The sequence below is a fragment of the Oncorhynchus kisutch genome, linkage group LG20, assembly GCF_002021735.2.
Source record: "Oncorhynchus kisutch isolate 150728-3 linkage group LG20, Okis_V2, whole genome shotgun sequence".
Classification (NCBI taxonomy): Eukaryota; Metazoa; Chordata; class Actinopteri; order Salmoniformes; family Salmonidae; genus Oncorhynchus; species Oncorhynchus kisutch.
In genome coordinates, this window is record NC_034193.2 from 30106020 (window position 1) to 30127919 (window position 21900).

General features: G+C 42.1%; 1 protein-coding gene across 2 annotated transcripts; it reads left to right on the forward strand.

Annotated features, from left to right (window-relative positions):
* Nucleotides 1-304: 304 nt before the first annotated feature.
* Nucleotides 305-17218, forward strand: LOC109865586 (DDB1- and CUL4-associated factor 7). 2 transcript variants are annotated; one of them, XM_020453879.2, is made up of 7 exons: nucleotides 305-859; nucleotides 4215-4373; nucleotides 13071-13182; nucleotides 13468-13586; nucleotides 13911-14120; nucleotides 14349-14466; nucleotides 15087-17218. In XM_020453879.2, exons 1-7 carry the CDS (start codon nucleotides 722-724, stop codon nucleotides 15257-15259), a joined length of 1029 nt encoding a protein of 342 aa, XP_020309468.1. In that variant the 5' UTR covers nucleotides 305-721; the 3' UTR covers nucleotides 15260-17218. The 2 variants fall into 2 exon arrangements, with proteins under 2 accessions (XP_020309468.1, XP_020309467.1); XM_020453878.2 differs by having other exon boundaries at nucleotides 356-859; nucleotides 15084-17218.
* The last annotated feature ends 4682 nt before the right edge of the window (nucleotides 17219-21900 follow it).

Sequence of the window (21900 nt, forward strand, 5' to 3'; positions counted from 1 at the left end):
ACTTTGGCCGACATTCTGCACAATTACTCATCTATTAAACATTTGATCTCATTATAGTTTTCTTTTTCAAAAACACAATATCGTATTAACAGAGTGGACAACGGTTTGTAGACTTTACCCTTTGCAAATGTTTTTACAAATCGCATTGTTCAGGAGTGTAAGGGCGAATTGAGTTATTGCACACGCGTACTTCACAGAGTAGGCGTTCCCTAACGGAAATATGCAGATGTTACGAGTACGCGCCAATGAGATATCGTAAACGCGTGCTTAGCTCTACCCACCTCCTGCTTGTTCAGCCCACTATGACTAATTTGTTCCCATTGGAAACAACACGCTGTGATCTATCTTGGTTTAGTTATAAACACCATTGATACAACAGTGGTAGTCTTTTTTAAGTGGTCCAAGACAGCAGCCATTGCTTCGGTGAATAGTCCTATGTTTGTTGCAGTTTATTCTGAGTGCTCAATGTAGCGTTTTCAGCTAACCCTTGTAAACGTACTGTAATGTTTTGGTGGGCTCTTCATCAACATAAGGCTACTGCAGATTATACAAAGTAGCTACATTGAAACGTTAAGTGCCATCTTATTTGACTACAAAGGGAAAAAAAGCATCGGCCTCCAAGACGCATTTAGCTCGGAAATTTAAACCCGGTTGTAGATTAAGTCACAGTTAGCCTTATTTGGTATTTTTTTGAATACATCGATTTTTCACTGCCTTGACCATGTCGCTTCACGGTAAGCGCAAAGAAATTTACAAATACGAGGCGCCATGGACGGTATATGCAATGAATTGGAGTGTGCGACCAGACAAGCGCTTTCGTCTCGCTCTTGGCAGCTTTGTCGAGGAGTACAATAACAAGGTAACGCATTTTCTCTCCAAACATTCCTTTAGGAATCAAATTAACCTACATTTAATCCTACTAGGGTAGAACGGGGAACACAGTAACAACAAAGCAAATCAAATTCGAAATAACGTAGGAAACCTGTTATTCAATGTGCTAATACTTGGTTAGTAAACCTGGTCTCAGAACATTTCAGTATTATTCTTATGTAAATTCATTTGTGGATGTCCAATACCTATTTCATATACAGTATCAGTCAAAAGATTGGACACACCTACTCATTTCTGGGTTTTTATTTATTTGTACTATTTTCTGCATTGTAGAATTATAGTGAAGACATCAAAACTATGACATAACACATATGGAATTATGTAGTAGCCAAAAAAGTGTCAAACAAATCAATATGTTTCATGTTTTATATTCTTTAAAGTATCCACACTTTGCCTTTGACAGCTTTGCACATTCTTGGCATTCTCTCAACCAGCTTCACCTAGAATGCTTTTCTAACAGTCTTGAAGGAGTTCCTACAAATGCTGAGCACTTGTTTGCTGCTTTTCCTTCACTCTGCAGTCCTTTTTTCCCCCTCTTCTCAATTGGGTTGAGGTCGGGTGATTGTGGCTGCCAGGTCATCTGATTTAGCACTCCATCACTCTCCTTCTTGGTCAAATAGACCTTACACAGCATGGAGGTGTGTTGGGTCATTGTCCTGTTGAAAAACAAATGATCATCCCAATAAGTGCAAACCAGACAGGATGGTGTATTGCTGCAGAATGCTGTGGTAGCCATGCTGGTTAAGTGTACCTTGAATTATAAATAAATCAGACAGTGTCACCAGCAAAGGACCCGCACACCACCACCTCCGGGCTTCATGGTGGGAACCACACATGCGGAGATCATCCGTTCACCTACTGTGTCTCACAAAGACACGGCGGTTGGAACCAAAAATCTCATATTTGGACTCATCAGACCAAAGGACAGATTTCCACCGGTCTAATGTCCATCGCTCGTGTTTCTTGGCCCAAGCAAGTCTATTCTTCTTATTGCTGTTCTTTAGTAGTGGTTTCTTTGCAGCAATTTGACATGAAGGCCTGATTTCACGCAGTCTCCTCTGAACAGTTGATGTCTGTTTCTTTAACTCTGTGATGCATTTGTTTGGGCTGCAATTTCTGAGGCTGGTAAACTCTAATGAATTTATCCTCTGCAGCAGAGGTAACTCTGGGTCTTCCTTTCCTGTGGCGGTCCTCATGAGAGCCAGTTTCATCGTAGTGGTTGCTGTTTTTTGCGACTGCACTTGAAGAAACTTTCAAAGTTCTTAATTTCCCGGATTCACTGACCTTCATGTCTTAAAGTAATGATGGACTGTCGTGTCTCTTTGCTTATTCGAGCAGTTCGTGCCATAACATGGACTTGGTCTTTTACCAAATAGAGCTATCTTCTGTATACCACCCCTACCTTGTCACAACACAACTGATTTTCTCAACACATTAAGAAGGAAGACATTCCACAAAATAACTTTTAACCAGGCACATCTGTTAATTGAAATGCATTCCAGGTGACTACCTCATGATGCTGGTTGAGAGAATGCCACGTGTGCAAAGCTGTCATCAAGGCAAAGGGTGGCTACTTTGAAGAATTTCAAATATAAAATATACATGATTCCATATGTGTTTCATTGTTTTAATGTCTTCACTATTATCCTACAATGTAGAAATTAGTAAAAATGCAGCAAAACCCTGGAATGAGTAGGTGTGTCAACTTTTATATGTTATGAATTCTGGCTAGCTGGCTAACGTTAACTAGGTTAGGGGAAGGGTTAGCTAACATACCAAGTAGTAGGGGCTGGGCGACATGTCCAATACATCACTGTATAAATGTTTTTTTTTTAAATGGTATTTTACGTTTTTGAATAATAAAAGTTGAAAATGTGCTTTATGAGTAGTGCGTAACTCTACGGTGGTACCGCATCCATTCTAAGTGATTTGAATGGGTCTTGGTCCATTCTGATTGTTTTACACTTTAATTCAACTTCGACCTAAAATAATTTCCTGCATTTCCATACATTTTTGCATTTCCTGCACTCATTTGGAATAATTTTCACACTGCCACTTAGGGATCCACGATATGGGCAAAAAAACGCCTTATTTTGAAACACTTTGCAATTTAGATCAAAACACTTGGAATCATGGAAATAGAATGTTGATTCTAATTGTATAGTGAGAATATAAATAATAGTGTGCTCTTTGAATACATTGTTTGACATGACGACAAATTAAAATGCCAGGGAGATGTTATTGTGACAGGGTTGGAACCAAAATGATGGTCAGTGTTTCCTAGGGGACCCTATAGGCCTACACCAACACTGGTATTAGGCTGTATTAGCTTGCTACTTTTGATCTGACTCATTTTTTTTTAGCTAGCTAGCCAGTTAACTAGCGATTAGCATTAGAGGCTAACACAATTGAGCTAAATTCTGCTAAGAAAAGACAAACTAGCTGTTTGCAGATGTAAGAAACACAAACGAATTGTATAACACTTGTTGATTTATATTAAGAAGCAAACTGGAAATGTGTTGCATGTGCTGCAGTAATCATGCAGACTGAACGCAAGTGTCTCGTGGTCAAGCAACAACAAATGCACTCAGAGAGCGAGAGAACTCAAGTAGCAGTGTAAACTATAAAAATGGATGTTACACACAGCATATTTAACAAACCAAACATTCAAATACATTTATAGAAGGTAAAGGGAAAAAGCCAAACCGGTCCGTGCATCAATACCCTGTGTATATAGTAAAATACGATATACTGCCAGCCCTTCTAAGTAGTTGCAAAGTAGCAAAACATTTAGTAGTTGAAAAGTTGTCCGTGATGTGATTAAATCTCGCAACCTATTGGTGGCTAGATGTTTGGGTTATATGCCCATCCATCCCACCCCCCCCCCCCCCCCCACATTAGTTTTTGCTTTAAGTAACTGTCTTTATTTGAGTGTCCAGGAATTACATTTACTATGTTACGTTTGCACAATTGCAACAATATCCATCACTGTCAATAAAACAAAGGTGTCACTGTTGGGCAGTTCCAGTAAATAAAATGTGATAATACAGGCTTATACTTATCCTCATCACAGAAAACAGCAGGCTTAATATAGGATCAACCTTTTGCTGTGATTTGACAGCACATTTAAAATGTTCATATCTTATCCAGAGCGACTTACAGGAGCAATACGGGTTAAGTGCCCTGCTCAAGGGCACATCGTCAGAGTTTTCAACTAGTCAACTCGATTTGAACCTGCACCCTTTTCAGTTACTGGCCCAAGGCTCTTAACCGCTAGATTACCTACTGCCCCATGCTGTTGTTATTGTCTGTTTTCCCCATAGGTTCAGATAGTTGGATTGGAGGAGGAGAGCTCAGAGTTTGTCTGCCGGAACACATTCGACCACCCTTACCCCACCACAAAAATTATGTGGATTCCCGACACCAAGGGGGTGTATCCTGACCTGCTGGCTACCAGTGGAGACTACCTGCGCATTTGGAGGGTAAGAAACTAATAGCCTACCACTGCCAGACCTGTGCCTACCCTGAATATTGTAGCGACCTTAACCCTACATCTAGCGTCAATGTCAAGAGGTTCCAATCAGAGGCCCATACATGTGAAGGGCTTGGTATAGAGAAGCATGGGAGACGCTCTCCTGAATATGATAGTGTAGCGACCTTAACACTGCTTCGATCTGCTCACGCCAATTCCTGTTGAACGCTTCCTGTTGAACGAGGGAGAGATCGGTTTGTTGTTTTAGGAAGTTTCTTAGTAGATCGCCAAATTTTTAGTTTGGATCCCTCAACGCATTTATCAGCTGCCAGACTGCTACTCTCTGTCCAGTGATCCTGCCAACCAAGGCCGGGTCTGAGGAGCTATTTGGCGTAGCTGCTAGCCTAGCTAGCAGGGTTTCAGGGCTTGAACACAACCAGCAATGCGGTTAGCTATTGTGGCTGGGGCCGCAGTTTGTCCAGGGTTTATGGCTGTCTAGATACCTGCTGTTTGTTCAGTCTTCCCTGGTACCTGCACTGTCTGGAACTGCTAGGAGTAACAGTGTAACCTGCATTGTTAGCTACCATGACGAAGACCAAAGTTGGTGGGAGTACCATTGAGGACAGTACTATCTCTATCACCGGTGAATGATCTTTTTAAACTAACAAAAATAGTTCCAGGAGTTGTTAACAAGAAAATAGGTTTCTGTTTTGTCCAAATACTGGTTGATTCGACTTATAAAATAATGGACGACCTGACCAGAGAGGTCCAGGACCTGAAGAACAATTTGAACGGCAAGATGACAGCAATATGTAAGTCATTGAGAGGGGAAATCAGTTCTGTGTGAATCAATGAGAACAATGTTGGAAAAATCAGATTATCTTGAGGGACAATCAAGACTGAACAATATGGTTGTGGACGGAATTGCAGATTCTCCATATGAGACCTGGATGGAGTCTTGAGGGAAATTATCTCTGACAAATTGAAGACGGTCTACTGGAACATTGAGGTGGAGCGTGCACACAGGGCTGGAAAACCCACCACGATAATAGTCCAATAGTAGTCAAGTTCCTGAGGTTCAAATCAAATTTTATTTGTTACATACGCCGAATACAATATTTCACCTTACAGTGAAATGCTTACTTCCAAGCACTTAACCAACAATGTTTTAAGGGGGAAAATAGTGTTAAGTAAAAAATAGAAATATACAGTGCCTTGCAAAAGCATTCACCCCCCCCCCTTGGTGTTTTTCCTATTTTGTTGCATTACAACCTGTAATCTTTAAATTGTATTTTTATTTGGATTGCATGTAATGGACATACACAAAATAGTCACAATTGGTGAAATGAAAAAAATAACTTGTTTGAAAAACATTCAAAAAAACCAAGTGGTGCGTACATATATATTCACCTCCTTTGCTATGAATCCCCTAAATAAGATCTGGAGCAACCAATTACCTAAGTCACATAATTAGTTCAATAAAGTCCACCTGTGTGCAATCTTAGTGTCAGATGATCGCAGTAAAAATACACCTGTTCTGAAAGGCCCCAGAGTCTGCAACACCACTAAGTAAGGGGCACCACCAAGCAAGCGGCACCATGAAGACCAAGGAGCTCTCCAAACAGGTCAGGGACGAGGTTGTGTAGAAGTACAGATCAGGGTTGAGTTATAAAAATATGAGAAACTTTGAACATCCCACGGAACAACATTTCAATTCATTATTCAAAAATGGGAAGAATATGGCACCACAACAAACCTCCGAAGAGAGGGCCGTCCACCAAAACTCACGGACCAGGCAAGGAGGGCATTAATCAGAGAGGCAACAAAGATAACCCTGAAGGAGCTTTGAAAGCGCCACAGCAGAGGTTTGAGTATCTGTCCATAGGACCACTTTAAGCCTTACACTCCACAGAGCTGGGCTTTACGGAAGAATGTCCAGAAAAAAGCCATAGCATAAAGAAAAAAAATAAGGAAACACGTTTGGTGTTTGCCAAAAGGCATGTGGGAGACTCCACAAACATATGGAAGAAGGTACTCTGGTCAGATGAGACTAAAATTGAGCTTTTTGGCCATCAAGGAAAACGCTATGTCTAGCACAAATCCAACACCTCATTACCATCCCCACAGTGAAGCAATGTGGTGGCAGCATCATGCTGTAGGGATGTTTTTCATCGACAGGGACTGGGAAACTGGTCAGAATTGAAGGATTGATGGATGGCGGTAAATACAGGGAAATTCTTGAGGGAAACCTGTTTGTCTTCCAGAGATTTGAGACTGGGACGGAGGTTCACCTTCCAGCAGGACAATGATACTAAGCATACTGCTAAAGCAACACTTGTGTGGCTTAAGGGGAAACATTTAAATGTATTGGAATGGCCTAGTCAAAGCCCAGACCTCAATCCAATTGAGAATCTGTGGTAAGACTTAAAGATAGCTGTACACCAGCAGAATCCATCCAACTTGAAGGCACTGGAGCAGTTTTGCCTTGAAGAATGGGCAAAAATCCCAGTGGCTAGATGTGCCAAGCTTATAGAGCCATACCCCAAGAGACTTGCAGCTGTAATTGCTGCAAAAGGTGGGGGGGGGGGGGAATAGTGTTGGTGGGGGAATAGTGTTGGTGTTTACATACTGGAGAGGAAATGCAAAACAACGACGCTGGACAGAGTGGAATCGGGTGTATCAAAAAGAAAGTTTGAGTCGAAGATATCTTGTCTTGCCCTTATCGTGCACGGACCTAAGCAATATGACTGTGAGGAGTCAGAAAAATTTGGCTCCCTCGCCAGAGTTTACAACAGAATGTATACACAGAATAATGTAGGTGGAGTCTCGTCGTGTTGATCTTCTGACTAGTCCTGAAGAGTTGGAGGCGGGCCCTGCTCTAGCCAGAGCAGGAGCCCCATTGGTGCACAGCAAAGTCCTTTGCTCTTGGCACCCGACCAGTAGGGGGGTGTAGAGTGTGAGTGTACAGTGCTCATGAAATGTATGTGTGTCAAGGAAGCGTGGATTTTAGGGACTGGTAATGTCTGCTTTAGGCTCAGGTGTTTCCTGTTTATGCAGGAGTGCATGCAAGGGTCAATGTCAGTGAGATAGCTTGGCACTCTAAGCTCGTTAGTGTTGCAGGATGATCTTTGTAGTTTACAGGGGAGTATATTTGCGTGATGGCAGCTGTGTGTCCTTCGGATAATCATGTTATTGCACGTAGGCTCTAAACTTGACTGAGGACACTGGCCCAGAGTTATCTGAGGGCATCCGGTTTAACCAGAGCTTTGGTCTGCTAGTAATGCTTTATATTAGATTATTTATATAACAATAGTTATGCACACTGTTTTCAGTTTAAAAAAAACATTAATTATTTAGCATCTTACAATATTTAGTATCTTCAAAGTGGTAGGCATGTTGTGTAATCAAATGATACAACCCCCCCCAAAAAAATATTTTAATAACAGGTTGTAAGGCAATAAAATAGGAAAAATGCCAAGAGGGGTGAATCCGTTGGAAAGCCACTGTAAAGTATAATTAAACGGCAGCAGTAAAATAACAATATCGAGGCTATATACAGAGTCAATGTGTGAGGGCACTGGTTATTTGAGGTAATATGTACATGTTTGTACATGTTTGTAGAGTCAGTGTTATTATCTATGCATAGTCAGAGTAGCAGCAGTGTGAAAGAGCATTCTGGGTAGCCCTTTGATTAGCTGTTCAGGAGTCTTATGACTTTGGGGTAGAAGCTGTTAAGAAGCCTTCTGCTACCGCTTGCCATGCGGTAGCAGAGAGAACAGTCTATGACCAGGGTGGCTGGAGTCTTTCTCTGACACCGCCCGGTATAGAGGTCCTGGGTTGGCAGGAAGCTTGGGCCCCAGTGATGTACTGGGCCATACACACTACCCTCTGTAGTGCCTTGTGGTCAGAGGCCTAGCAGTTGCCATACCAGGTAGTGATGCAACCAGTCATGCTCTTGATGGTGCAGCTGTAGAACCTTTTGAGAATTTGAGGACCCATGCCAAATCCTTTCAGTCTCCTGAGGGGAAATGGGCTTCGTCGTGCCCTCTTTACGACTGTCTTAGTGTGCTTGGACCATGTTAGTTTGTTGCTGATGTGGACACCAAGGAACTTAAAGCTCTCAAACTGCTCCACTGCAGCCCCGTAAATGAGAATGGGGGTGTGCTCGGTCCTCCTTTTCCTGTAGTCCACAATAACCAGTTTTTGTCTTGGATCATGTTGAGGGAGAGTTTGTTGTCCTTTCACCACATGGCCAGGTCCCTGACCACCTCCCTATAGGCTGTCTAGTCATTGTTGATCAGGCCTACAGCACTTTTGGGTCACCGGCAAACTTGATGATGGTGTTGGAGTCGTGCCTGGCCATGCAGTCATGAGTGAACAGGGAGTACAGGTGGAGACTGAGCATGCACCCCCGGGGGGCCCCTGTGTTGAGGATCAGAGCAGTGGATGTGTTGTTACCTACCCTTACCACATGGGGGAGGCCCCTCAGGAAGTCCACAATCTAGTTGCAGAGGTGTTTTAGTCCCAGGGTCCTGAGCTTAGTGATGAGCTTTGAGGGCACTATGGTGTTGAACGCTGAGCTGCAGTCAATGAATAGCATTCTCACATAGGTGTTCCTTTTGTCCAGGTGGGAAAGGGCAGTGTGGAGTAGAGGTTGACCGATTATGATTTTTCAACGCCGATGCCGATTTATTGGAGGACCCCAAAAAAAAACATGCCGATTTAAATCAAACATGTTTTTTTTGTTATGATGACAATTACAACAATACTGAATTAACACTTATTGTAACTTAATATAATACATTAAATCAATTTAGCCTCAAATAAATAATGAAGCATGTTCAAGTATTGGAGAAGAAAGTAAAAGTGCAATATGTGCCATGTAAGAAAGCTAACGTTTAAGTTCCTTGCTCAGAGCATGAGAACATATGAAAGCTGGTGGTTCCTTTTTAACATGAGTCTTCAATATTCCCAGGTAGGAAGTGTTAGGTTGTAGTTATTATAGGACTATTTCTCTCTATACCATTTGTATTTCATTAACCTTTGACTATTGGATGTTCTTATAGGCACTTTAGTATTGCCAGTGTAACAGTATAGCTTCCGCCCCTCTCCTCGCTCCTACCTGGGCTCGAACCAGGAACACATCGACAACAGCCACCCTCGAAGCAGCGTTACCCATGCAGAGCAAGGGGAACAACCACTCGGAGCGAGTGACGTTTGAAACGCTATTAGCGTGCAACCCGCTAACTAGCTAGCCATTTCACATCGGTTACACCAGCCTAATCTCGGGAGTTGATAGGCTTGAAGTCATAAACAGCTGCTGGCAAACGCACGAAAGTGCTGTTTGAATGAATGCTTACGAGCCTGCTGCTGCCTACCATCGCTCAGTCAGACTGCTCATTCAAATCAGAGACTTAGTTACAACATAACACACAGAAATACGAGCCTTAGGTCTTTAATATGGTCGAATCCGGAAACTATCATCTCGAAAACAAGAAGTTTATTCTTTCAGTGAAATACGGAACCATTCCGTATTTTATCTAACGGGCGGCATCCATAAATCTAAATATTCCTGTTAAATTGCACAACCTTCAATGTTATGTCATAATTACGTAAAATTCTGGCAAATTAGGCGGTCCAAACTGTTGCATGTACCCTGACTCTGCGTGCAATGAACGCAAGAGAAGTAACATAATTTCACCTGGTTAATATTGCCTGCTAACCTGGATTTCTTTTAGCTAAATATGCAGGTTTAAAAATATATACTTGGTTAGGTACACATTGGAGCAACGATACGCAACGCGTCGATTATATGCAACGCAGGACACGCTAGATAAACTAGTAATATCATCAACTATGTGTAGTTAACTAGTGATTATGAATGATTGTTTTTTTATAAGATAAGTTTAATGCAAGCTAGTAACTAACTTTAGCTTACTGCATTCGCGTAACAGGTTGTCTCCTCGTGGAGTGCAATGTAATCAGGTGGTTAGAGCGTTGGACTAGTTAACTGTAAGGTTGCAAGATTGAATACCCGAGCCGGCAAGGTAAAAATCTGTCGTTCTGCCCCTGAACGAGGCAGTTAACCCACCGTTCCTAGGCCGCCATTGAAAATAAGAATGTGTTCTTAACTGACTTGCCTAGTTAAATAAATATTAAATAAAGGTGTAAAAAAAAAACGGCAAATCGGCGCCCAAAATACCAATTTCCGATTATGAAAACTTGAAGTCGGCCCTAATTAATCGCCCACACCTCTAGTGTGGAGTGCAATAGAGATTGCATCACTTGTGGATTGTTTGGGTGGTATGCAAATTGGAGTGGGTCCAGTGTTTCTCGATAATGGTGTTGATGTGAGCCATGACCAGCCTTTCAAAGCACTTCATGGCTACAGACGTGAGTGCTACAGGTCGGTAGTCATTTAGGCAGGTTACCTTAGTGTTCTTGGGCACAGGCACTGTGGTGGTCTGCTTGAAACATGATAATATATTACAGAATCTGTCAGGGAGAGGTTGAAAATGACAGTGAAGACACTTGACAGTTGGTTACCGCATACTCGCAGTACATGTCCTGGTAATCTGTCTGGCCCTGCGGCCTTGTGAATGTTGACCTGTTTAATGGTCTTACTCACATTGTCTACGGAGAGCGTGATCACAGTCATCAGGACTAGCTCATGCATGCTTCAGTGTTACTTGCCTCGAAGTAAGCATAGAAGTCATTTAGCTCGTCTGGTCCACTGGGCAGCTCGCGGGCAGGGTAGCTTTTCTGGTAAGCCAAGAACTTGAGTGGAACATATCTTCCTCAGTGGACTATCCCGAAGCTGTGTGCCAGAATAGGAAATAACTTATTCCAGCCATTAAAGCTGCCAGAGCGCGTAGGGACATTCCGCTATGACAGGCATTAGGTTTTGATGTTGGTGTGCTGTGCCTTTTTTCCCTCCACTCATAGTGCTGTGTGTTCTTTCCTATCAACTTTAGTTTAATCGGTCCACAGAATATTTTGCCAGAAGCTCTGTGGAACAGCCAAGTGCTCTTTTAAGAACTTCAGACGTACAGCAATGTTTTTTTTGGACAGCAGTGGTTTCTTCTGTGGTGTCCTCCATGAACACCATTCTTGTTTAGTGTTATGTATCATATACCTGTCAACAGAGATGTTAGCATGTTCCAGAGATTTCTGTAAGTCTTTAGCTGACACTCTAGGATTCTTCTTAACATTGTTGGGCATTCTGCTCTGTGCTCTTGTAGTTGCAGGATGGCCACTCCTATGGAGAGTAGCAACAGTGCTGAACTTTCTCCATTTATAGCCAATTTGTCTTACCGTGGACTGATGAACATCAAGGCTTTTAGAGATACTTTTGTAACCCTTTCCAGCTTTATGCAAGTCAATAATTCTTAATCTAAGGTCTTCTCCCCAACTTTAAACAACACTTTTTATGGATATCTTTAAGAAATGGCTTTCTTCTTGCCACTCTTCCATAAAGGCCAGATTTGTGCAATATACGACTGATTGTTGTCCTATGGACAGAGTCTCCCACCTCAGCTGTAGATCTCTGCAGTTCATCCAGAGTGATCATGGGCCTCTTGGCTGCATCTCTGATCAGTCTTCTCCTTGTATGAGCTGAAAGTTTAGAGGGACGGCCAGGTCTTGGTAGATTTGCAGTGGTCTGATACTCCTTCCATTTCAATAGTATCGCTTGCACAGTGCTCCTTGGGATGTTTAAAGCTTGGGAAATCTTTTTGTATCCAAATCCGGCTTTAAACTTCTTCAGAACAGTATCTCGGACCTGCCTGGTGTGTTCCTTGTTCTTCATGATGCTCTCTGCGCTTTTAACGGACCTCTGAGACTATCACAGTGCAGGTGCATTTATATGGAGACTTGATTACACACAGGTGGATTGTATTTATCATTAGTCATTTAGGTCAACATTGGATCATTCAGAGATCCTCACTGAACTTCTGGAGAGAGTTTGCTGCACTGAAAGTAAAGGGGCTGAATAATTTTGCACGCCCAATTTTTCAGTTTTTGCTTTGTTAAAAAAGTTTGAAATATCCAATAAATGTCGTTCCACTTCATGATTGTGTCCCACTTGTTGTTGATTCTTCACAAAAAAATACAGTTTTATCTTTGTTTGAAGCCTGAAATGTGGCAAAAGGTCGCAAAGTTCAAGGGGGCCGAATACTTTCGCAAGGCACTGTATATGGAGATTGGTCTCTGCTTTATCTCTGTACAACTGTCAAAAGCTCATAGCTGCATGTTGGCGTTATTTATAGGCTTGGCATATAAAGGAAAAAAGGTGAGGGTGGAGCAGGGTATTGGTGTTTCCTCTGCACTCAGTTGCCGCCAGGACCAATAAACATGAAAACAAATATTTCTGCCGAGGCGCACTTTGAAGATGCTAGAACAGTCCACATTTATTTTTTCCTCTGCAATGAATTTGAAAAATCTGAGAACCCCATTGTAAAATAGTTGCTCTATTTACCTAGTCGGCTTGTTGTGTGTTCTATGTGAGAGAAACATGCATTCTGACACGCATTCAATGCATACCAAATCTTGCAATCACGGGTGAAAACAGAAGTTTTAATGGCCTTTTCTAAAAGTGGACCCCATGCTTCCGCCTATTTAATTATAGCCATAATGCTGCATCTTTCTACATAACTTATCCAGGGTGGACATACAAATTATACATACAAACTTTTGTTGTTCCTGACAGGTGAGTGACACTGAGACTCGTCTGGAATGCCTGCTCAACAACAACAAAAACTCTGACTTCTGTGCACCGCTGACATCCTTTGACTGGAATGAGGTGGACCCTAACCTGCTGGGTGAGAATAACTTTATCCTTTTTTTTATGGACAGACTACATTACCAGATTCTCTGGACGCCTCTTCCAGAACGCTATTGACATTTAGTGTTAAAAATAACGGATATAAAGGATATAGAAAGGCATCATTAAAGATGTGTTGTAAAGCTTTTGTATAATTTCAGCTAGTAGTTTCATCTCTCACAAGCCAAAACGGGTCCCCTGCAATTGAAATATGTTACAAACTCTAATTCATACAACATGTTACCAATGTATAAGTGCTTAAGATCCCATTTCTTCTCTGTAGGTACCTCCAGTATTGACACCACCTGCACTATCTGGGGCCTGGAGACAGGTCAGGTACTGGGCAGGGTCAATCTGGTGTCTGGCCATGTCAAGACTCAGCTCATCGCCCATGACAAAGAGGTAAAGACACTGCAAGGGTTAGGCCAGAGCTGTAATAAATTAAGTTCCAATATCCACACTTGCATACTATAAGTATGTGGTGATGTATTGGCCATTCATGCTAAGTAGTGTGGATATTGGGCATAGTCAATGTAATGGTATAGCAATGTTCCAAGTGATTCATGAAATTACCGCCTCCACCCATTGTCAGTTGTTGTACTTTAGGCAAGTATGGCTAAAATATCTGTCAAGTCAGTAGACTATGAACAAACCATATTTTCTTTCGGAACAGTAGATGTCACCTGCTATTTCACCAAATGTCTGTCGTGTGTGTCCTTGTCGCAGGTCTATGACATCGCATTCAGCCGAGCCGGTGGTGGCCGGGACATGTTTGCGTCGGTTGGGGCAGATGGCTCTGTGCGCATGTTTGACTTGCGCCACTTGGAGCACAGCACCATCATCTACGAGGACCCCCAGCACCACCCACTGCTCCGCCTCTGCTGGAACAAACAAGACCCCAACTACCTGGCCACCATGGCGATGGATGGAATGGAGGTCAGCCCTGCATCTGTTTGCCTGTCCGTCTGCATGTCTGTCCCATACTTCATTGTACTGTATGTGATTGGATCAATGCTATAGCAATTCAAATAATGCATGTTTGGTTATCTGGCTACAATATTGGACCAGTAAAAGTCAGTCAATTATGCTAATCAAAAATTCTAGTGGTCTATGATTATATGTATTCTACCTTAGCAGGTGCATTTTTCTCTCGGTCTGTCCCAGGTGGTGATCTTGGACGTCCGTGTGCCATGCACCCCAGTGGCCAGACTTAACAACCACCGCGCCTGTGTCAACGGCATCGCCTGGGCGCCCCACTCCTCCTGCCACATTTGTACAGCAGGTAAGCCCTCTGTTTCCTCCTGCTTATCTTATACAGTATTATCCATGTGCAAATGTGCCAACCAGCCATGTGCTAATCTTCCAAGTAAAAAAAAAAAACATCCTTTTTCCTTTGTTTTTTTTAAAGCGGTATATGGAAAATGCCAAGGACTTTAGGATAATTTGTACTTGAAAATTAAAACATGATAATATAGGATACATTTACTTTTTGGTTATAAAATGCTAAAGTTTGCGGATGGTAGCAGTGGCTAGGTGAACAAACTCTAAGCTTGCAATGCACTCCATCCTTCAATAGAGTGCTTACAAGGTATGGAAACATATGTCAATTTGTAATTTAATGTATATTATTGATGAATTAATCCATAAGATTCTGTTGACACAAACATCAGACATTCTCAGAAAATATAAATGAAATGGCACATCTGCATCGCTGGTGAGATTTGATTTTATAAATCATTGTTCCATAACATCCCCATGGAATTATTTAGTGAAACTAGAGCACAGGGCTGAAAAAATATATACCATTGATTATCAAATCTGCCCTCTAGTAGCCCAGAACACAAGCATTGATTTCAGTCTACAATACACTAACTACTGTCCCCTTTCCTGTCCGGAAAGTAGCGGATGACCATCAGGCGCTGATCTGGGACATCCAGCAGATGCCCAGGGCCATCGAGGACCCCATCCTGGCCTACACGGCCGAAGGCGAGATCAATAACGTCCAGTGGGCATCCACCCAGCCTGACTGGATCGCAATCTGCTACAACAACTGCCTAGAGATTCTCCGCGTCTGACATAACCTGGGCTCAGCTCTTAGCGGGACAGTCTGAGGTGATCCTTGGAATCTGATCTGATCTGAGCTCAGTGTCGATGTCCTATTTTAATACAGTTGGTAAACATAGAGGGATAGTTTAACTCCGGCCCGCTCAAGAACGGACATGGCAACTTCATTTTTATGATCTGACGTCAACAGGGACTCCTGTTCATGTAGGACTGAACTGTATGATACTGGATTGTGTATGTGTTGCCCTTTTCATTTGAGGATAATGTTATAGATGCCCTTTACACTCAAAGGGGGGCGACAACGTTACCCACAGACAATGTTTACACCCTCCTGAGTAATTTACGGAAATGCTCAAGACTCCCTCTGGCTGCCTCTCAATTTAGAATTTTCTCAGAAGCTGTTATTTTTTGACAGACATGTTTGAATGAGATGCAGTTCATTGTGAGATTTATGTTTGTGAAGGAAAAACAAGAACACAAATACAAGAGAGTAGCCAAAAGACTCATCACAATTACACCCACACTTACCAGGGCACTTTGTTTAAATCTGAGACTTTTCAGCATGTTGTTTGATAAGTGTATAGGCTTTAACATGTGAATGGATCTGTTTCTTTAAAGTGGTCTTTGGTAGAATCAGCAGTTGCTACATCCATTTTTGGACTTATACATTTAATGTGTACCCATTTGATTCTTGAAGAATATAACTTATAAATGCTTCATGAGCTTAATTCAAAGTCGTTCCAAATCAGAACCCAAAATATAAGCTCATGTTTGTAAACAAAGTAAATGTAAACACCATAGAGCCTCAAAACATGGTAAAACTATAGTTTTGATATCGTGAATGGTCAGTACTTACATCCATAGCAGTCTACGCATTTGAGTGGTTAGATTTCTCCAGCCCCAACCCCTCAGCTTTTGACCGGAGCGGGGAGTCTCTCTTGTTATTGTTTCTACTGCCGATTCCACTTTTAAGCTCTTTTTAAAAATTTAAATGCAGTATAATGTACGTAGTTATTAGGTGAGTGGCCATTGTAATTTACAATATCTTTATTATCTTAACACCACATTATGTCTGAATCACATAGTTTCAGATCATATGGTTATATTTAAAACGGGACTGAATTCAACTATTCAGGTATTCAATTGTTTGTTTTTATCTTCACATTTACAGTTTTGCCATTGAACATAGTGACAATTGTGATATGAAAAACATCTTTATTTAATACAAACTACAGTAAATCTCTCCATTGAACTTATTCATCCACTACTTCAATACAGCTTTGCTATTTGTCTTCCTTGGTTCTGCCTGTAAAATATTGTAAAAATATGATCTTATTGCTAAAGGTAACCCTAAACACTTTGTGTATAAACTAGATTAGGTAAATGTATATGAATTGTTGTAATGTACAGATGGGAATATTGTATTGTTGAGGTGCAAACGTCATATCAAGAAGTGGTTCTACTTTTTACATTGTACTTCAAGCCTCGGTCGTAAGGGCTACCTACATAACACCGTCACAATGACATAAACAGCCATGACAGCTGGTGTCACCTTTTATGGCAACCAACTTTTAAAAATGACACAAACCATTTAATAGCCTTAGTCAGTGGTGGTGGGGGGAGGGGAATAAGGGAGGGTTGTCAAAAGTTGCTTTGTTTATTAGTTTGTATTGGGCACAGGGGAGGGTAGTGTTTTTTTTCTGTTTACATTCAGTCTTTTTGCAGGTTTTACTATATAATTTATTCTATCCTAGACAGATTTCCTCATCTGCTTGCGTGCACCCCCATATAGGTTGTTATCAATAAAACATCACAATACGGTGCAGAGCGTTCGATTTGGCTGCTCTGGGTCAAGGAGAACCCCAGCTCTGCTAAAACCATTGACAGCTAAGCCTACGTGCTGTTTTCAAGGGATTGTTTAAATAAATATGAACTGCACTGAACAAAAATAAATGCAACATGCAACAATTTCAAAGATTTTGAGTTACAGTTCATATAAGGTAATCAGTCAATTTAAATTTATTAGGTACTAATCTATGGATTTCACATGACTGGGAATACAGATATGCATCTGTTGGTCACAGATGGGGGGGAAAAAAAGAAAAGAGGGTCGTGGATCAGAAAACCAGTCAGTATCTGGTGTGACCACTATGTGCATCATACAGTGCGACACATCTCCTTCGCATAGAGTTGTTGATTGCTGTCCCACTCCTCTTCAATGGCTGTGCGAGGTTGCGGGACATCCAGAGCATCCCAAACAGGCTCAATGGGGGACATGTCTGGTGAGTATGCAGGCCATGGAAGAACTGGGACATTTTCAGCTCCCAGGAATTGTGTACAGATATTTGTGACATGGGGCCGTGCATTATCATACTGAGAGATGAGGTGATGGCGGCGGATAAATGGGCTTCAGGATCTCGTCACGCTATCGCCTTCAATAAAATGCAATCGTGTTCATTGTCAATAGCTTATGCCTGCCCATACCATAACCCCACCACCACGGGGCTCTCTGTTCACAATGTTGACATTAGCAAACAGCTCTACCACACGATGCCATAGATGCGGTCTGCCATCTGCCCGGTACAGTTGAAACCGGGATTCATTCGTGAAGAGCACACTTCTCCAGCGGCCATCGAAGGTGAGCATTTGCCCACTGAAGTCAGTTACGATGCCGAACTGCAGTCAGGTCAAGAACTCAGTGAGGATGAAGCGCACGCAGAAGAGCTTCCCATGATAGGCTTTTTGACAGTTTGGGCTGAAATTATTTGTTTTTGCATACCCACAGTTTCATCAGCTGTCCGGGTGGCTGGTTTCAGACAATCTCGCATGTGAAGAAGCTGGATGTGGAGGTCCTGGCTGGCGTGGTTACACATGGTCTGCGGTTGTGAGGCCCAGTTGGACGTACTGCCAAATTCTCTAAAACGACTGGAGGCGACTTATGGTAGAGAAATTAACATTAATTTCTGGCTACAGCTCTGGTGAACATTCCTGCAGTCAGCATGCCAATTACTCAACTTGAGACATCTGTGGCATTGTGTTGTGTGACAAAGCTTCACATTTTTGTGGCCTTTTTATTGCCCCCAGCACAAGATGCACCTGTTTGAGCATGCTGTTTAATCAGCTTATTGATATGCCACACCTGTAAAGTGGATGGATTATCTTGGCAAACTGTAAATGCTGACTAACAGTGATGTAAACAAAATTTGTGAACAACATTTGAGAGAATTAAGATCCCAGAAATGTTATGTTTCAACTCATGAAACATAGGACTAACACTTAACATGTTGTGTTTTTAATATTTTTTTTCAGTGTGCTTTGTTTTATTAAATATCATCACCTCTTGAAGAGCATAGAACTACATATTTCCGATTATTCCCCATTTGGCCACATCAGTTATGCAGCAAGTAATTGCATGCTTCTCATAATCAGTAAACATCATTTGATCATGTATTTTCAGCTTATCCATTTGGCATGTTAGCTAGCTAGTAGATTAGGCTTTTGGAAAGAGGTTGACATCGGCAAGTCCTCGTCCTGTTAAAGTTGTCACTCGGACTACTGTCGTCAAACCAAGAAAATATAACCATCTAGTTTATCACCTGACAGTTTGTTAACAAGCCATATTGACGTGATCTGTTATTAGCTAGCTCATTTGATGTGGCCCATCAGTCAATGTAACTTGTCTGTCAGCAGAAATCGTGCTTAAACACACTTAAAGAAACATTTTGAAAAATGGGATAATTTTAGCTAACTTCACTAGGTTGTTTGGAGGAAAAGGTACATTGGGTCTACTTCCCACTATGTTTACCCGAACTGAACAACATTTCTACTGGTAGCTTGCAAAGTAAGCATTAACAGCTAATAGTACATTGGCAAATACGCCCTTCTGCTGCTTGACATGCAAGAGCCCACAAAGAATGGGGAATTAACCTAAACCACTCATGCTTGTCAGGTAAAGTTACTGAAATCCAATTTATGGTGACCAATATTGAGCGATCTTGAGGCTTCTGTATCTGAAATTACATGATTAGTTGATCATAAAAAGCATGAAGTCTCCTTGTCCCCCCAGTAGGCAAATTAAACACCCTGCGATTTTTCATTGATAACAACCTGTATCAAGGTGTTTTGGTACTTCCCTTATGCCTTACACTTTTCCATGCGCAAACTATACCACAGGTCAATAATAGTCTATTCGGCCCTCTATCTAGCCACCATTCATAGTGACAGTAACAAAATCATTCAAAGCTGCACCAATGTTCAATATAAGCAGAGGCCAGGTGCATCATTGAGCATGAAAGCACAGTGAAGACATGAGACAGGCAGTTTAGGGACCATACAATTATCTTACCTAGACTAGCCTACAACACCGCAATGCAATCAATAATTATGTTGTTTTCAAGGGAGTACATAATTATACTCTAGGCTGTAAACTGAAGTGACAATGTCATTTGAATAACGGCGCAAAAGCGTTGTGATATTTGTATTTTATTCCATTTGGATCAGTTGTGGGTCTACTCTACAGTTTTTATACGGTCTAGAAAGGTGCAGTAGCAGGCCAGTCTGGCTGTATTTTAAGTTCTGATACTGAGATGCGCTGTCTGTTGCAGATCCTTATTTTCCCAAGTCTAAATATAATAGTGTGCCACATACAGTGCATTCGGAAAGTATTCAGACTCCTTTTTGACTTTTTCCACATTTTGTTACGTTACAGCCTTATTCTGAAATGGATTCAATTGTTTTTTTTCTTCATCAATCTACACACAATACCCCATGACGAAGAAAAAACACGGTTTTAGAAATGTTTGCCAATGTATATAAGAAACGATCACATTTTAAACAATATTCAGACCCTTTATCCAGTACTTTGTAGCACATTTTGGCAGCAATTACAGCATTGAGTCTTCTTGGGTATGATGCTACAATTTTGGCAGACCTGTATTTGGCGAGTTTCCCCCATTCATCTCTGCAGAGCCTCTCAAGCTCTGTCAGGTTGGATGGGGAGCGTCGCTGCACAGCTGTTTTCAGGTCTCAACATGGAGGTTTGATCAGGTTCGGGCTCCGGCCAATTCTCAGTGACTTGTCCGAAGCCATTCCTGCGTTGTCTTGGCTGTGTGCTTAGGGTCATTGTCCTGTTGGAAGGTGAACCTTCGCCCCAGTCTGAGGTCCTGAGCGCTCTGTAGCAGGTTTTCATCAAGAACTCTGTACTTTGCTTCGTTAGTCTCCCAGTCCCTGCCGCTGAAAAACATCCCACGCATGATGCTGCCGCCACCATGATTCACCGTAGGGATGGTGCACCTAAAGTACTCTCAGACCACGAGAGACAATGATGAAACCAATATCAGACCAGAGAATATTGTCTCTCGTGGTCTGAGAGTACTTTAGGTGCCTTTTGGCAAACTCTATGCAGGCTGTTGTGCCTTTTACTGAGTGGCTTCTGTCTGGCCACTCTACCATAAAGGCCTTATTGGTGGAGTGCTGCAGAGATGGTGGTCCTTCTAGAAGGTTCTCCCATCTCAGAGGAACTCCGGAGCTCTGTCAGAGTGACTATCGGGCTCTTGGTCACCTCCCTGACCAAGGTCCTTTTTTGTTTGATTTTTACCCCGTTTTCTCCCCAATTTCGTGGTATCCAATTGTTTAGTAGCTACTATCTTGTCTCATCGCTACAACTCCCGTACGGGCTCGGGAGAGACGAAGGATGAAAGTCATGCGTCCTCAGATACACAACCCAACCAAGCCGCACTGCTTCTTAACACAGAGCGCATCCAACCCGGAAGCCAGCCGCACCAATGTGTCGGAGGAAACACCTGGCAACCTTGGTTAGCGTGCACTGTGCCCGGCCCGCCACAGGAGTCGCTGGTGCGCGATGAGACAAGAATATCCCTACCGGCCAACCCCTCCCTAACCCGGACAACGCTAGGCCAATTGTGCGTCGCCCCACTGACCTCTGATTTCTGTGTATTTTTTATAATTTAGTCAACATTTTTGACTGTTTTTGCTTTGTCATTGTGGGGGTGAAAAACTATTGCATCCATTTTATAATAAGGCTGTTGATGGGGGTCATGATAGGGGCTGCACCAAATGATTGATGTATTATAATAATTGATTATGCTTATGTTGTATTAATAGAAGGAAGGGCTGTAAGACACCTCCCCCTACATTTATAGGGCCCTGTACTACAGATTAGCAATATATCCATTACAAGGTTTAATATAATTCTACAGTTATTTTCTAGTCTCTGCTTCTTATAAGAAACGGTCTGAGAGATGTGTGAGTTATTGCAGTCAAAACAGGGTGTCTGTGAGAAAGCGCCTCAAGGCTAAAAGAGATTCATAGACACAGAACCCTGCAGGGGAGTGAAAGAGACAAGTCAGACATACCACTATAAAGCAACTTAGGGAGTGGAAAATTACTGCTGAGCCCTTAAACACTGGAACAATTGTTCTCTCCTGCAAGTTTGTGTAACTGTATATGCATAGGCTTGGTCTCATGGGTAGAAGGTGTTGACATAGGCAGTTACATTACTAGGGGTTGACTGCAAGCATATTAAACAACTTGGACCCTTTCCTATTTTGCAGAACTTATTCGGAAACATGCGTGCATTCCCGTTGTCAACTTCTGTCTGTAATTGCATTAATAAATGAATGATTGATTGATT

Bases quoted from the DNA above. Each gene is read 5' to 3' on its own strand.
- LOC109865586 (XM_020453878.2), top strand. From the start codon at position 722: ATGTCGCTTCACGGTAAGCGCAAAGAAATTTACAAATACGAGGCGCCA. The intron at 860-4,214 runs GTAACGCATTTT...TTTTCCCCATAG, and splicing joins TCGAGGAGTACAATAACAAG to GTTCAGATAGTTGGATTGGA. The intron at 14,467-15,083 runs GTAAGCCCTCTG...CTGTCCGGAAAG, and splicing joins CTGCCACATTTGTACAGCAG to TAGCGGATGACCATCAGGCG.